This window comes from Emys orbicularis, chromosome 5 (genome assembly GCF_028017835.1).
Source record: "Emys orbicularis isolate rEmyOrb1 chromosome 5, rEmyOrb1.hap1, whole genome shotgun sequence".
NCBI classification, from domain to species: domain Eukaryota; kingdom Metazoa; phylum Chordata; order Testudines; family Emydidae; genus Emys; species Emys orbicularis.
The window spans coordinates 137,551,434-137,568,694 of NC_088687.1; the positions used below are offsets into that span (position 1 = coordinate 137,551,434).

Consider the following 17,261-nt stretch of genomic DNA (forward strand, 5'->3'; position numbering starts at 1 on the left):
TATGGCACTTGTAATTTTCCTGTGGCTCTGCCATATGTTAGTTGAAATCTCCTTGCATTCTTCTCCGCCCCCGTGCTAACACTAACTGCAGCATAGGAAACCACACCTAAAATAAAAGGGAAATGCCATATTCAAGTAGGAACACTAGCTTTGCTTGAGCCAAGACAAGGATCAGCTCAGAGTTGATTTGAACAGGTTTGGATAGCAGTCAATTATGTGCATGCTTGAAGTTTTCAGAGGGGAATTTCCACTAGATGAGGAACTGGTCTCGACAATTGTTTTAAAAAAAAATAAAATCCTCTTAATTCAAGGCCCTTTAGCTCTTTAAACATTCCTTTCTTGGTTGTTCAGGTTTCAGGTATGGATGGTCCCTGGCCACAATAACACGTACTGTGTAAATGTACACCTGTGGTGAGACTCTGTGGCTTTTTTTAAAGCACTTGCGTGTGTTTATCGGAAGGGAAATAACTGGATAAGATGATCACATGAGGAGGAGAAAAAGTTCTGTCTACGGTTTATTGTCCGTCTGCTCTGCAATAATGCTGAACTGGTATCGGGATTGCTAAACCAGGACCTTAGCTCATGGAGAAGAAACTTGTGGGAGGGTGAACTAGCCAACGTAGCATTTCTCTTCCTTTCCTCTCTCTTATGTCCCAGGGAACAGTCAAATGTTGGGACACCCACCCAAGGGCAGGGGAGACCTACTTGCCAGGAAAGAGGATGGTCGTTTTTATTTCTCTCCTTCTAAAATGTTCAAGCTGTCATTCATTGCTTTAAAAATTAACACGATTTTGATTCTTGGTCTCTTCTGACTGCAACTAAAAGCCTTGTGTTTTATTTCTGTTTCCTCACAGCCCATCCATGAGCTCAGATTTCCAGCATTACAGTTTCAGGATGCCGAACATTGGGTTTCAGAACCTGCCTCTCAATATATACATTGTGGTTTTTGGCACTGCCATATTCGTCTTCATCCTTAGTTTACTCTTCTGTTGCTACTTGATCAGGTAAATAAACCACCATTACTATTTTCTGAAGCCAACTGAAATCTGTTTGGTCCCTGTCATGTGATGTGCCAAACATTTCCTGTGGTTCATTCAGGCATGGAGAGTACTGTTAAGCACCTTGCTGGAGGCGCTCAACCTTTTCTAGGATTGAACCCTTTTAAGTAGCGTTCAAAGAAAACGAAACACTGGTTTTTTCCACCTAAATGATAAAATTTTCCATAGGCGCGGCAAGACATGTTAGATTTAATGAATCCATTGATGATTTACTTTACTTGACTAAATTTGCATAGTGCTGCCTTCCCATCTGGCACTGTAAGCAGTGTTGTCTGGTCTTTACCACTGGATATCACCTATGAAATTATTTTAATTCTCCATTTTTAAGTAGAATAATTTGCTCAGTGGCTTAGTATTAGACCCACACATTCATATATATTAAATCCATCCCATATAGTAAGTACCTAATTTGATCCAGGCACATTTCTAGAGTTGACTCTAAAGGAAAGCAATTACATTGTGCTGCTTTTAAAGTGGATTTTTTTGTAATTTAAATGTGCAGGAAACGCATGATTTCTTGGCGTCAGTGTTTTTCTGCTTGCTGCTTATACTATTTCGATGCATCTCTCTCTTTAATGACTAACTCATGTACTGTGTGATTAAGAAATGTTTGATACCTGCCCTGTTTGCTTTTGTACACAAATTGCTCATTCAACAGCACAGTTTAGAGATTAATGATGCAGAGTTGACTTGTTAATCTGAACAGTGATGAATGTGGTCCGTAAAGGTCATTCTGGTTTTGGGAAGTTTGAATATTTAATTGTGAGGCAAAACTATTTCTCCCAGATCAAAATGGAAACATAGCCAAATAAATAACCTACAATAGAGGGGAGAGAGAAAAGTCAGCATGCTGCAGTCTGCATGATTCAAGGCTGTGTCTGCCTCTCCTCAGTGGTCAGGAACAAAGGATCTCTTTGTGAAGATTTCAGTTTATTGGCAGCAGTTGTACCTCACCCCACGCACTTCTTAGATACCTTGCAAAACTCCTGCTGAAAACCTGCATATACACAGCTATTCTGCATATTATCTTTCTCTGTTTTTGTTTCGATAACGTCTCTTATGTTTATGCACGTACTCCTCTTTGGCTTCTGTGGACAGAGGCTCTGTCTGTTCCCCAGCGTCACGCAGCAGGCTAACCTTTACGCTTTCTCCCAAGCTGGAATTGAAAATGGAGGTATTGAAAATGACTAACGTAGATGAGATCAGCAGGGTTCTACACCCATTGCTGGATGCCTTGTTCCAACAGGCGTGAAGCACTTTCTGCTGCTGTGAACACTGGACCCATTGACCCTATTTACACTGGCTGGATAGCTGCTGGGGTGGGGCAGTGGGGCTGCTGTGTTTAATACCTAAAAGTCCAAAACAGCAGTTTCAGTAGCATAGATATCCCTTAGATCATAAAACCAGAGTACGAGCACTCAGTAACGTTCACATATTTGCAGCTCCATAACTATTGCCCAAAGCAAAGCCTGATAAAATTTTTGGATGACTCAAAGATGGTCAGAGTGGTAAATAATGATGACAGGGCAGTCCTACGGAGCAATCTTGATTGAATGGGACCAGCTTACCAAGCCAACAAATTTTAATACATCCAAATGCAAAGTTATACATCTAGGAACAAGGAATGCAGGCCACATCTACAGCCTACAGAATGGAAGACTGTATCCTGGAAAGCGGTGACTCTGAAAAGGATCTAGGTTGGGTCATGGTAGACAAGTAACTCAACATGAGCTCCCAGTGTAATGCTGTGGCAAGAAGGGCTAATGCAGTCCCTGGATGTATAACCAGCGGAGTAGTGAGTAGGAGTAGGGAGATGACTATACTTTTATATACGGCACTGGTTAGACCAGTACTGGAATACTACATCTGGTTTTGGTGATCGTACTTTCAAAAAAAAAAATCTAGACAAATTGGAGAGGGTGCAGAAAACAGCCACAAAAGTGATTTGAGAGCTGGAGAACATGCCTTACAGTGAGAGACTTAGAGTTAACATAAGAACGGCCATACTGGGTCAGACCAAAAGTCCATCCAGCCCAGTATCCTGTCTACTGACAGTGACCAATGCCAGGTGTCCCAGAGGGAGTGAACCTAACAGATAATGATCAAGTGATCTCTATCCTGCCATCCATCTCCACCCTCTGACAAACAGATGCTAGGGACACCATTCCTTACCTATCCTGGCTAATAGCCATTAATGGACTTAACCTCCATGAATTTATCCAGTTCTCTTTTAAACCCTGTTATAGTCCTACCCTTCACAACCTCCTCAGGCAAGGAGTTCCACAAGTTGACTGTGGAACTGGGGGGAGGGATAGCTCAGTGGTTTGAGCATTGGCCTGCTAAACCCAGGGTTGTGAGTTCAATCCTTGAGGGGGCCACCTAGGGATCTGGGGCAAAATCAGTACTTGGTCCTGCTAGTGAAGGCAGGGGGCTGGACTCGATGATCTTTCAAGGTCCCTTCCAGTTCTAGGAGCTATCCTATCTCCATTAATTTAAATTTATTTAATTTTAATTTAAATTTGACTGTGCGCTGTGTGAAGAACAACTTCCTTTTATTTGTTTTAAACCTGCTGCCCATTAATTTCATTTGGTGGCCCCTAGTTCTTCTATTATGGGAACAAGTAAATAACTTTTCCTTATTCACTTTCTCCACACCACTCATGATTTTATATACCTCTATCGTATCCCCCCTTAGTCTCCTCTTTTCCAAGATGAAAAGTCCTAGCCTCTTTAATCTCTCCTCATATGGGGCCCGTTCCAAACCCCTAATCATTTTAGTTGCCCTTCTCTGAACCTTTTCTAATGCCATTATATCTTTTTTGAGATGAGGAGACCACATCTGTACGCAGTATTCAAGATGTGGGCGTACCATGGGTTTATATAAGGGTACTAAGATATTCTCTCTCTTATTCTCTATCCCATTTTTTAATGATTCCTAACACCCTGTTTGCTTTTTTGACTGCCGCTGCACACTGCGTGGACGTCTTCAGAGAACTATCCACGATGACTCCAAGATCTCTTTCCTGATTAGTTGTAGCTAAATTAGCCCCCATCATATTTTTTCCAATGTGCATTACTTTACATTTATCCACATTAAATTTCATTTGCCATTTTGTTGCCCAGTCACTTAGTTTTGTGAAATCTTCACAATCTGCTTTGGTCTTAGCTATCTTGAGCAGTTTAGTATCATCTGCAAACTTTGCCACCTCACTGTTTACCCCTTTCTCCAGATCACTTATGAATAAGTTGAATAGGATTGGTCCTAGGACTGACACTTGGGGAACACCACTAGTTGCCCCTCCATTCTGAAAATTTACCATTTATTCCTACCCTTTGTTCCCTGTCTTTTAACCAGTTCTCAATCCATGAAAGGATCTTTCCTCTTATCCCATGACAACTTAATTTACGTAAGAGCCTTTGAGGGACCTTGTCAAAGGCTTTCTGGAAAACTAAGTATACTATGTCCACTGGATCCCCCTGGTCCACATGTATGTTGACCGCTTCAAAGAACTCTAATAGATTAGTAAGACATGATTTCCCTTTACAGAAACCGTGTTGACTGTTGCCCAACAATTTATGTTCTTCTATGTGTCTGACAATTTTATTCTTAACTATTGTTTCAACTAATTTGCCCGGTACTGACGTTAGACTTACCGGTCTGTAATTGCCAGGATCACCTCTAGAGCCCTTTTTAAATATTGGCATCACATTAGCTATCTTCCAGTCATTGTGTACAGAAGCTGATTTAAAGGACCAGTTACAAACCATAGTTAATAGTTCCACAATTTCACATTTGAGTTCTTTCAGAACTCTTGGGTGAATGCCATCTGGTCCCGGTGACTTGTTACTGTTAAGTTTATCAATTAATTCCAAAACCTCCTCTAGTGACACTTGAGTCTGTGACAGTTCCTCAGATTTGTTACCTACAAAGGACGGCTCAGGTTTGGGAATCTCCCTAACATCCTCAGCCATGAAGACTGAAGCAAAGAATTCATTTAGTTTCTCCGCAATGACTTTATTGTCTTTAAGCGTTCCTTTTGTATCTCGATCATCCAGGGGCCCCACTGGTGGTTTAGCAGGCTTCCTGCTTCTGATGTACTTAAAAACATTATATTACCTTTTGAGTTTTTGTCTACCAATCTATTTAGTTTATCAAAATGAAAATTGAGACGTGACTTGATTAGTGTATCAGTACCTTCACAGGGAGGAAATACTAGGTACTAAAGGGCTCTTCAATCTGGCAGACAAAGGCATAACAAGAGCCAATGGCTGCAAACTGAAGCTAGACAAAAGTTGTGCCTAACTTCTAATTTGAATTTAACAGAGAGGGTGATGAACCATTGGAACAAATTACGAAGGAAAGTGGTGGATTCTTCATCTCTTGATGTCTTCCAATCAAGACTGGAGGCCTTTCTGGAAGAGATGCTTCAGCCAAACACAAGTTACTGGGCTCAGTACAGCAGTAACTGAATGATACAGACAGGCTACATGATCTGTTAGTCCCTTCTGGCATTAAACTCCATGAATCTGTAAAAGCCTCCCTCTCTCTTATAGTCCTAATCAGCAGTTCCATTTGTTGTTTTCAGGATAAGCATGAACCTGAGAAACCTTTTTTCCGGGAGCAACTTAAATTAGTCAGGGCCTCGTATATGATTTGATTTGCAGCCATGTAAATTGCCACAATTGTCCTCCTTTGAATTTGCAGCATGATTGTGCTCCAGAACTTCAGCTTGAATTTTTGAAGTAAAATTAGATCACCTGTCATGTTTGTAAAGATAGCCTTCAAACCATGAGCTGGGTAGAGAGATATTTGCCTGAATCTGCAGAGAGTCTAAAACAATAGCTCCAGAGAGAAGTGGGCACTGTCCCTTCGTCCCAATAGAGTTTTTACTCTGAGGTGTAATTCTTTACATGTCAGCATTGGTAACTATTCCACTGTTGACCAGCTTAGTAGAAATAGGCAAATGTACTCGTATGTCTTCATTGGATGCAGTGGGGGAATTAGTTGCTGTCATGATTTGCATGGATAGAGAATGAGGAATTCAAACTCTGCCTGTTCCATACAAACGCCTTAAAAAAATTAACCCCATCTGCCTCTGCTCCAAAAGGGGTAAGAAAAGAGGCATCTCTTTCACAGTGCCAGAAGCTTGAACTACCTCTTGTTTGTCAAAAACACACTCTCCTCCCACACCTTTTTTGGGTGCCGAAATCCCCAGTAATATCCTACCTAGCTGCAAAACCTCCCTGGCAACTTCTGCAATGAAGTTACCATTTTAATACAAAACTACATTTGGGGTAGGATAAAATAAATATGAATAAACAGTAACAGAGGCAGTATTGACTAGACCACACCGTGGTACTCACTGGACCAGATCATTTAGGTCTTGCATGATGCATGAGGGCTTGATTTTAATGCACAGTCTGTGGAGCCAAAACAGGGTTTTGTTCAGGTGCTAACGCAAAGTATCCTATTGTCTAATTTTTCACTTTTTTCAGCAACCAGCATTGCTACAAGTACTTTTTGCAAATGACAGATGGAGCTTGTGACATAGTTATTTGGTACATGTTTCCCATATTCCATATCTTCCTGTACGATCAGGCTGCTTCCAAGCATTTGGTTTTAGGAGTTGCAAATAAAGGAGATAAAGCAGCACCCCCTCGGTGTCAGACTGAAGGTATTGGAGAACAAAAATGTGTAAGACCCGATTCCTGGTGTATTTACATCTAGGCCGATGGCTGCCTGGATTAAAATAACAGTACTGCCTTGGAGAAACTGGCAAGTGAGCTGCCTTTTTACAATAGGGCAGGTCTACACTACCGCTTAAGTCGATCTAACTTATGTCACGCCGGGGTGCAAAAAAGACATTCCCCCTGAGCAATGCAAATTACAGCGACCTAAGCACTGTCCACACCGGTGCTATGTCGGCGGGAGACTCTCTCACGCCAACATGGCTTCCATCTCTCACGGAGGTAGAGTAATTATGCCGACGGGAGAGCGCTCTCCCGTCAGTATAGAGCATCTTCACTAGACACAATGCAGCTACGCCCTTGTAGCGCTTTTAGTGTAGACCCTGCCCATAGTTTCACTAGACAGACTGTCTTCCTCCCTTCTGAAACTCCATGGGAGTCAAGAGCTTTGCACTCCATGATCAGATTGGCTCAAAACAGAAGTATATTGGGTTATATATGAAATCTGCCCTGAAAAAGAGGGCAAGAAGGCTTGCATGAAGGGCTGAAATAAAATTAAATATTCCTCTACTCTTAAAAGTCATGCAGATGTGGAACATTTAATTCCGCTCTTTTAAAGTAATGCTGCCTATTATGTTGCTGTTTGGGTGCATTCTGTCTTCAGACTATAGACTATAACGGTTCAAAAAAGAACTAGATGAGTTCATGGAGGATAGGTCCATCAATGGCTATTAGTCAGGATGGGCAGGGATGGTGTCCCTAGCCTCTGTTTGACAGAAGCTGGGAATGGGCGACAGGGGATGGATCACTTGATTACCTGTTCTGTTCATTCCCTCTGGGGCACCTGGCATTGGCCACTGTCGGAAGATGGGATACTAGGATAGATGGACCTTTGGTCTGACCCAGTATGGCCGTTCTTTTGTTCAGCCTTTGAAAAAGGGAAAGAAATTTTGCAAAGACACTTGCTGATGTTTTTTTCTCTGCTTTAACTTTGGGGACATTAATGTGACACCAAATGTATTGCATTCAGTCCCATAAAACCCAAACTCAGGGATACTAACACCAATATGCCCCGTTAAATATTTTAAAGGGGGTCTTTATGCTAATTTAAAGTAAATGCTAGTTTTGTCCATAATCAAGCTTTCGTACAGTTTATAGTGTGTTCATGTTTATGGTTGCCACCTTTAGCTGAAACATTTCAAACTACCTAAGGGGGTGTGGGCCACTTCTTTCTCAAAGAGGCTGTTTATTCACTTTTGCCCTTCTGATTTTAAACCTGCTCAGATTAAACAAGTCATTCCTTGTCCGTTTTGGAAAGCTAAAGATGCAGTATCTCTTTGTTAAAAGTAGTATCTCTCTTACCACGGAGAGAATTTAGAATCCTAGAATATCAGGGTTGGAAGGGACCTCAGGAGGTCATCTAGTCCAACCTTCTGTTCAAAGCAGGACCAATCCCCAGACAGATTTTTTGCCCCAAATCCCTAAATGGCCCCCTCAAGGATAGAACTCACAACTCTGGGTTTAGCAGGCCAATGCTCAAACCACTGAGCTATCCCTCCCCCCAATACTATGCTAACGTATTGCTGTTGTGCTGAGTTTGGGCTCCTTCTTGCACAATGATTCTCTTCTGTTCATGCTTGCCAATTGAAATAAGGATTTGTCTTCTCATATAAACCTATTTTTAGCCCATGGACATTATACAGTCCTCTTGAATATAATGGGAACTTTATATTGCATGGGGTTGTTTTTTTGCTTGTTCTTACTTGTGTATTTCTCACCAAGCCCAGTGGGACAGTGTCAGATGTCAAGGAAGCGTTGTATTTGGTTTGTGTGTCTATGGAGAATTGCATTTTTTGACTGAGTATCACAAATTGTTTTGAGTAGCTCTCTCAGAAGTCTAGTAGGCCAATTCTTTAATGAATTCCACTTTGAATAAAATATTGCCTCTGGCATAGCGCTGTTGCCTATGCACAGAATACTGACGTGATGATGTCACTGAATATACAATACTATGAAAGCTGGGTACTGTACTCACTAGGAAGGCGAAAACATTGGTCTTTTCAAGCTGAGAATCCTCTCAGTTCAGGATTTGAAGGAATAAAGGGAGGAGCAAATAACTCTAACCAATAGAGGCTAATAGCAGCTCCAGCCAATGAGAGATCTGTTTCATAAAGAAGCAATAGAGAAGGGACATTCCACTGTACTTCTGTTGTGGGCTGTACATAGTAGATCCATTGAGATACTGCATCTTTAAATGCTACTCTGTTGCAAAATGTAAGACTTTTATAAGGTTTTTTTCTTCTAGACTGTGCTGCCTGTTTTACAGATTTCTATCTTTGAACTCGGAGAGGTTAAGTGTACTAATAATGGAGGTAAAACTATAAAATGTTATTTCCTCTGAATTTTGTTACCTTAGTAGTTTACTCACTTCATTACTGAAGCATATTCTAATAGTAGTTGAAATTGAAAGAAACAAAATTATCCAGAGAGATGCAATATTCCCTTTTTAAAGAGAGAAGCCACTGGGTGTGGGGCATAAACATTGGAAGGGGATTCTAAATTCTAGCTGAAATGAGTGATTAATTTTGGAGATTAATGTGCCTTCACTATCTTGCTGCACTAATGGTGGAGAGCATGTTTTTAAAATACTGCATATTCTCTTCTCTAAAGATACCATCTGCCAGAACTCACTTCTGGATACTAGCTTCCTGATATGAGACTGGTGAAAAAACTCCTCAGGCTCTGAAAGGTTCCTTGGCTTTTAAGAGCTTTGGTGCTGGGTTGTGTTAAGGGTTTTTATTTGGGGGGGATGGAGGTTGGACCCTCTCAGTTTTAGTGCCTTGGCATCACATTGGTGCCTGTTATCCAGCAATTTAGTGCTGGCAGGTGCTCAGTGCATTAGCACCAGAGACTTTCCATCATTTCAGCATGCGATGCTGTAGGGTGTACAGTTGAAGAGGCTCAGCGGCAGCATGAGAGCTTTGGTCTCTATTTGTCCAGTGCTTTGGCACTCCTCCTGTGTCAGCCTACGGTGTAATGCAGCCTCCACTGCATTAACAGCGTTTCCATGAGGCCTTTGCAAGGCAGCTGTGGGGTCCTCTTTCCCCACTATCACAGAGCATTCTTGCTTGCATTTGGCCTCCAGAAAGGAATCTTGTTTTTGGTCTCTCTGGGCTCCAGAACTTAGAAAAGGGCGGCCACAGTCTCCTGTCCCAAACGTTTTTTTTTTTTTTTTTTTGCTTCCTTGGGGATCCCCCCTTGAGTTGGCCACTTTTACCCTGGCTCTTATTATTGGCATATCCTACAGTCTGTCTGTGAAACCTCTCAATGGTGATAGATTTCTTAATCCCACTGCACATGGTTGGCATTGGCCTTCTAGTCATTGCCTGTTGCAAGTTTTATTCTGACTTTTGGGCCATCCGTTGAGTGAGAATTCTAGTGGATGGTATCTTTAGAGAAGAGAAAATGGTGGCCCTAGAATTCAGCTTCTCTGTTGGTAGCTTTCCGATAGATTCTCTCCTGCTACTTATTCGTCACAGTTTCAAGATTATCTCGATTGGGATGAGGTGGAGACGTTTGCCTCTTGGATTTTTTTTTTTTTCGTGATTGGTTTATTTCTTGGGAAGCTTTGCTTCTTGTACTCCCTAAACTGAGAGGAACATGTCAAGGGTAGCACTTTAAGCTCGGGGACTGGTGCATGTCAGCCTGATTCATGGTGTACCCTGCTACTGCAGCCCTTAGGGACCAAAAATTCTCTGAGAGTCTGGGGAGTTCCATCAGTGGAATGTTAAGGAGCTGAAACCCAGAAATAAGCATCCCACTGGAATGTCTTCAGAGAAGCAGAATTACAGCTCAGTAAATTACACATCTTCAAGCAGTGTTGGAGACTGCAGTGGATGACGGTTCAGAAAAATTACTTACATCTGTCTGGCCTTTATGCGTGCACATTCAGACCATGTTCTAAAAGTCCTTGCCCAATTCTTTACCATCCATAACTTTCCTCTTCAGTTTTATGAATGATTTACCAAATGTCAAGCTTAAAACGAGAAGCTATTTTTGATTTTATAAGCACAGTTGACATTTGTAAAGGGTTTTGTATCTTCAAATGAGCTGTATAAATGCTGCTGCTGTTCTTAAGGCTGGCAAAGATATTTTTAATAAATCTTAAATTAAAAATCATCAATGCAATTCAGCCTAGAGCAGCTGTTAATACCTAGTTCTGTCTTTGAATGTACGTGTTTGTAAACCACGGCAGAGCATCAACCATACCAGCATAGCTGTAATACTAACAGACTAGGAAATGTACTGCTTTTTCCTTTCACCCCCATGCCCCAGTTTAGGCGTTTTAGGCTAAGCCTGACATTGGAGTTTTCCAAAAACAGATTTATAGCTTGTGAAACAAGATTAACATTAAATACATACAGATACGTGGAGTGTAACTTTTCGTAACCACGTTAGCGCACTAAGCATTTTCTGTTGATTCTAAATTAAGGCTCTGAATTTTTTGTTTCACTCATTTTTGTCCCTAGCAATTGGGATGGGACACTTCCATCCATGACTTAACCGTTCATTCATTTTCATAAATAAATACTTCATCTCTTCCCGTTGTCCACATTTGGAGTTCCTTGCTAATCAGGTGCTTTTTAATGTGGGTTCATCCACTCAGTCTCCACCTCTTGATTCCGGCCAGAAAATGAAACTATACAGAAAACAAAAGTTGTACTTGGCTAGCAATTTGAAAGCCTTAAGAACTACTCGGGATAGCCTACACTTATGTCTCTCACTGCACAGAATCTTTATTATGGGCCTGATTCTGATCTCACTTAAAATTGATTTTACTCCAGTGTAACTCCGTGAATTCCAGAGGAGCAATTCATCATATACACCAGTGTAAGTGAGATTGGAGTCATGGTCTATAATAAGCTCATATGATTATGACTCCACAGTTAAATATAACACAAGTTGATCAGTTGTTAGGTAACCACAATCATTTGGTCTTCTGCTGAATTAAGTACATGAAAATAAATTTCCCAGATTAAAGCTTCAATTTCCTGTAATTTTTAGCTGTGATTATCTCTTTGGCTATTAAATTGCCTCATGTCCCTTAACTGCAACTGAAAGCTGCAAAATCTCACTAGGTCTAAATCATTCTATTTATTTTCCTCTTAAAAAGGGATATTTATTTTTTGCTTTATAACCAGTTGAATGACTTACCTTGAATGTTTCTCTATAAGACACTGGATATCAGAAAACTACTTTCACACAATACTACATGTCGAAAGCACAGCAAACAGTTGGCATTTGAGATTAATTTAACGACTCAGTACAATGACTAGGGCTCGAATGCTGAACACTTAAAAAGGGCAATTCCCTTTTCGTTCTGTCCACTCCTCACATTTAAAGTACGAACAGAGGTGCCTTTCTCCACTACATTCCCCAGGCGTTGAGCCCTGAGTATTCTACACTTCCCCATCACCAGAAAAAGATGCAGTGTCCATTCAACCCAGCATATGAATCTTAGTGGGAGAAGTGATTGAGGGGGGGGGGGATGGGCATGTATGTTAGCTGTTCGTACTGTTCGTCCTATCAATAACTTCTACGGGTTAAGAATTTGGTAAACAGCATTTAACAACTCAGATAATGTTTTTGCAACAAATTATATAGTTCAAAAAAGACAAATTGTACAAGGTTATCAGCAATTGAATGGAGATGTATATCTCGCCAATTATATCTAAGCTCTTAAAGTAACTCACTGGGAACTGGATACTGCATCATTATGTGTCCTATATTTTTCAAAGCTAAAAAAAGTTATTAAATATGAGGGGAAAATGCAAGGTTTTTTTTCCCTCTTATCTGGGTTTCGTGCTAATCCTGATATTTTCGCCTATTTTGTTCATATTTTCCTTTCTTGATTTCTAGGCTCAGACATCAGGCACACAAAGAGCTTTATGCCTACAAACAGGTGAGATGTTAAATAATAAACTACTTTTTTCTCCCTGTCATCTTACAGATCAATCTGAGCAAGAACCGTTAATTTCTTGTGATTGTCACCATTTTAGGTTTCCACTGAGCTGTTCTAGAGTTTGTCTTGCCATTTTAGGCCTACCTCTGCAAGTACTTACATATGTGCTTAACTTTACTCACGTGAGTAGTTCCATTGAAGTCAGTGGGAATATCCACATGTTTAAAGTTACCCACATACATGTGTTTTGCAGAATCAGGGCCTTACTCACAGACTCATATCAGTGCATGTTGTCAATTGTTCCCTACAACAATCTAGGATTTGTATTCTTAATGTTACTCCCTATATACCAGGCGCTTTCTCAAAGTGATGGAGAAAGGATGGAGTCGACTAAGCAGAAAAGTATAAATCACTGATTTTATATGATGCAACTTTCAAAAAATGTATTTATAAGTGGAGCAGCCATGTGGCAGGAAATTGACTGGCATATCGCAGCTCAAACCCAGTAGTGAGCTCTGGGTCAAACTCTGTGAGGCTAGATAACAAAAGGGGAAAATACAAGACTTTCAGCCTCCTTTACGCAAGGAGAGTTCAGTGCCTTCCAAAACATCCAAAGCTTTCACAGATGGCAATTAATGTAATCAATTAAAATCCTGTATTTGACTGGATTTTCCCGGGTGAAGGGAGGAGTTGCTGCCAATTGAGGCACTGACTTTCAGTGCCTAGAGCTTGCACTGACTGGAGGGGGGAGGAAAACCTGAGTGTACTTGCCCTGGTGGTGGGATCTGTTCCTGTCCTGATTGAAGTCAAATGGGACTCTTCCCATTGCCTTCAATGGCAATAGATGTGCCCCAGCAACATGACTCTCAGGTCTTGCCATGTTGACAGTAAGTAGTAATATACCTCTCCTGCAGCAATAAAAGAAAAGTGCTGTCCTAGTGGATCAAAATTCAGTTCCCATGAACTGTATTTTGCTGGGTTAGATTACACGAACCCTGGGGGCATTAAAGCAATGTACTGAATTTGGAATAGTGGGATTTCTCTGTAGGGAAAGTTTCCAAGTATTCTTGGCAGATGAAACAACTTCTTCCACTCACTCCTATAGACACACATCAGTGTCTGCTTCAAAATAAACACGGCTAATAGATTAGTGGCAGGATAAATTTAAATGCCCGCCTTCCTTTAGTGTTGTAGCCGTGTTGATCCCAGGATGTGACACACACACACACAAGGTGGGTGAGGTAATATCTTTTGTTGGACCAATTTCTGTTGGTGGAAGAGAAGTTTCGCAGAGCTCTTGTTCAGGTCTGGAAAAAGTAACTAGAGTGTTGCAGCTAACTCTGAGGTGGGACAGATTGTTAAGCACATGGCAAGAAACCTCTTAAAATGAAGTGGACAATTTAACACCTCTGCAGTCATGGGACAAAGGAAGGTTAGGAGGGCCCCCTTGAGGAAGAATTTCTGGAAAAATTAACACTCAGCAATGATATACCTGAGGCCAAATCTACACTACACACTTACTTCAGTATAACTAAGTCACTCGGGTATGAAAAAGCCACACCCCTGAGCGACGTATTTATACCGACTGTAATCCCCCGAGCAGGTGGCACTTGATCGGCAGGAGAGCTCTCTTCCATCAGTTTAGAGCGCCTTTACCAGAAGCGCTACAGCGGTGCAGCTGTGCTGATGCAAGCTTGTAGTGTAGACCTGCCCCAAGATACATCAATGATATTTTCATCCTTTGGACAGATGACCTAAACTCCCTCATAGATTTCCACCATCAGTTCACCAAACTCTTGAACACTTCCACACCAGCCTCCCCTTCCAGCTTCAGCAATGGAACCCCACAGACAGATATCGACAAGAAACCCAGAGATCACCACACTTACCTCCACAGAGCCAGTAACCACCCCAGACACACCAGGAAATCTGTTCTCCACAGACAGGCACTCAGATACCACAGAATCTGCTTCAAGGAGAAAGTTCAGGATACACACCTTAGTCAAACAAGGACTGAGAAGTAAATTGCATCACAGAACAGGCCACCCAAATACCACAAGAGAGCCTGCTCCAGTAGGGTGAGAGGAAGGGGACACACTGCCCACACACCCCTAGTTGTCCCCTACTACCCCCACCGTGGAACCCATATGGGATATCCTCAAACAATTACAACCTATACTTGATGGCGACCACATTCTGAAAGAACTCTTTCCTGAACCTCCTCTTCGGGCCTTCAAACAACCCCACAGCCTTGCCAAGCTCATCATCAGAAGCAAGCTCCCCACACCCCAGGACACACCAACTCAAAGTGGCACCAGACCCTGCCAGAACAACCGATCCAAAACCTGCAGACATATCTGTGCTGCTATGATGATCAGTATCCCCACAACACACCTTTTCAAGATCCATGGGTCCTACAAATGCCTATCATAACCTGTGCAGTACCTCATCCCGTTCATCAAATGCATCAACAGCAACTGTGTGGGTGAGACCAGACCATCGCTATGCTCTCAAATGAACTCACACAGAAAAATAATACAAGACAGAAACTCCTCATCACCGGTGGCCAAATACTCTTGACAAGGCAATCATTCCATATCTGACCTCTCAGTCCTGGTCCTCAAAGGAAACCTGAACGTCTTTCAAAAGACGAGCCTGGGAACTTAAATTCATAATTGTGCTAGATGCTGAAAATCATCTGAGACACTTGTTTTATGGGTCATTACAACAATTTGTAACCTAATATCCCTCCTTTGTCCTATGACTGCAGAGGTGTTAATTGCCCATTTCATTTTAAGTGTGTTTTTGCAACGTGTTGGCCCCTTATGCAAGACAATCTGTCCCAGCCTCTATTTAGTCATGACACTCTGGTTACCTTCTCCAGACCAATCTCTTCCACCAATAGAAGTTGGTCCAACAAAAGATATTCCCTCACCCACTTGTGTCTCAGCTTTCTTTAGTGTTTTGGTCATTTATCTTTCAGTTTTCTAGTCTGAGCAAACATTCTGACAATAATATTACAAATGTACAATCCTTTCTTTGTTTACAATCCTACTGCCTGCTAGTTAGCCAAACGGGACACAGAACTGTGAACAAAAACAAGGGGAAAAGGATGAATTGGTAAGAGGAGGAAATATCTGAATAATGAAGTTCAGATCAATAATCAAACACTATGGGAACATGGCATATTTGATTTCAGAAGGAGGTTCTCTGGATCTCATCCCCTTCTTTGGATTAGCCGTTGTAATCTGCACAATAGCTGCCTTCCCTCTCTCACATGTTCTTGGCGAGCATTTTGAAAACTGTGTTTTTACTAGTTTACTATTCATGTCTGGTTTATTTAGGCTGTCGAGTTTCTGGTGGTGTTTTGTTTTTTTGTTTTTTGTACTTCTAAAAACATTAGCTATAATTTGCCTACACGTGTATATCAATGTTCAAAAATATCTACGTTGATGATCTCTATCTATCCCTCTCTCTATTATATAAAAAATGTCCTCCTTCAGAGCTCCAGGTTCCTGGGGAAGCCCAGGAGAAACTTAGCGTAGTGGAATAAAAGACCCACAGCAGGGGCACAGCTGGCCTGGGCACAGTTGACTTGGGTTCCCCTTGCAGAGCTAAACTTGCTTTGTTGATGTTCAGGCTCAGGGACCCTCTCTCCTCAGCTGGTTGTTAGGGACATTCAATCCATATAGCTAAAGTGGAGGGAAATACAGCACAGAAACGTTGTCACTTTTAAATTATTTCCGTTAAAGATTAAATACAAAGGAAATGATTTACATCAGCTTTATTTCTTTGAAAGGAAATCTCTGAAGACCCAATTGATGTAATGAAGTTCAGCGATCAGAAATGGTAGACGTCCCGGTCCTAATGCTGTCTCTCTGTCTTGCAGGTTATTCTAAAGGAAAAAGTAAAAGAGCTTAATCTGCATGAGGTAAGCAAGTGTTTTGGGGCTGCAATGAGCTATTACACCGACAGAGCAAGGCCTCTTTCTCCAGTTCAGGAGTCAGCTGTTTATCATGTTCCTTTTCTGGAATGATTATACAACTCATGTAGATTTCACACACTCCTGCTTCTAGTCATTTGTGGTTGAGGGAGATGGGCAGAGTAAATAAAGAATAACCAAAAATCTATAGATAAGAGGGAACAAAACAAAAATAAAAATCCGCCATGTTACAATTTATGGTGTAAATAGATCAGGAGCAAATAGAACAATTGATTGTTCTGGATCAGCGTTGTTATGGGTGCTCATTTCTGCATTTATATCAGATTAGAGAGACAAAGTGGTGAGGTAATATCTTTTACACCTCTGTGGAAGCTTGAAAGCGTCTCTTTCACCAGTGGAAGTTGGTACAGTAAAAGATATTACCTCACCCACCTTGTCTCTCTAATATCCTGGGACCAACACAGCAAACAACAATGGTTTACATCTGGTTGGTACTTAAATTCCAGAATACCTATCATGTGCCCCAAAATGATTATTTAAGCACCTGTGCAGAACTCAATGTCCAAACTTAAGCCCCCAGGACAAAAAAAAAATGGGCTTTTATGCTAAT

The 17,261-nt window shown here is 41.4% G+C and overlaps 1 protein-coding gene across 1 annotated transcript in view; it reads left to right on the forward strand.

Moving 5' to 3' along the window:
• Positions 1-17,261, forward strand: part of RNF24 (ring finger protein 24) — a 70,470-nt gene that overhangs the window by 40,776 nt on the left and 12,433 nt on the right. The window contains exons 3-5 of the mRNA XM_065405468.1: positions 855-1,004; positions 12,666-12,708; positions 16,598-16,639. Of these exons, the coding sequence (XP_065261540.1) occupies positions 855-1,004; positions 12,666-12,708; positions 16,598-16,639 (235 nt within the window). The remainder of the gene's footprint in view (positions 1-854; positions 1,005-12,665; positions 12,709-16,597; positions 16,640-17,261) is intronic.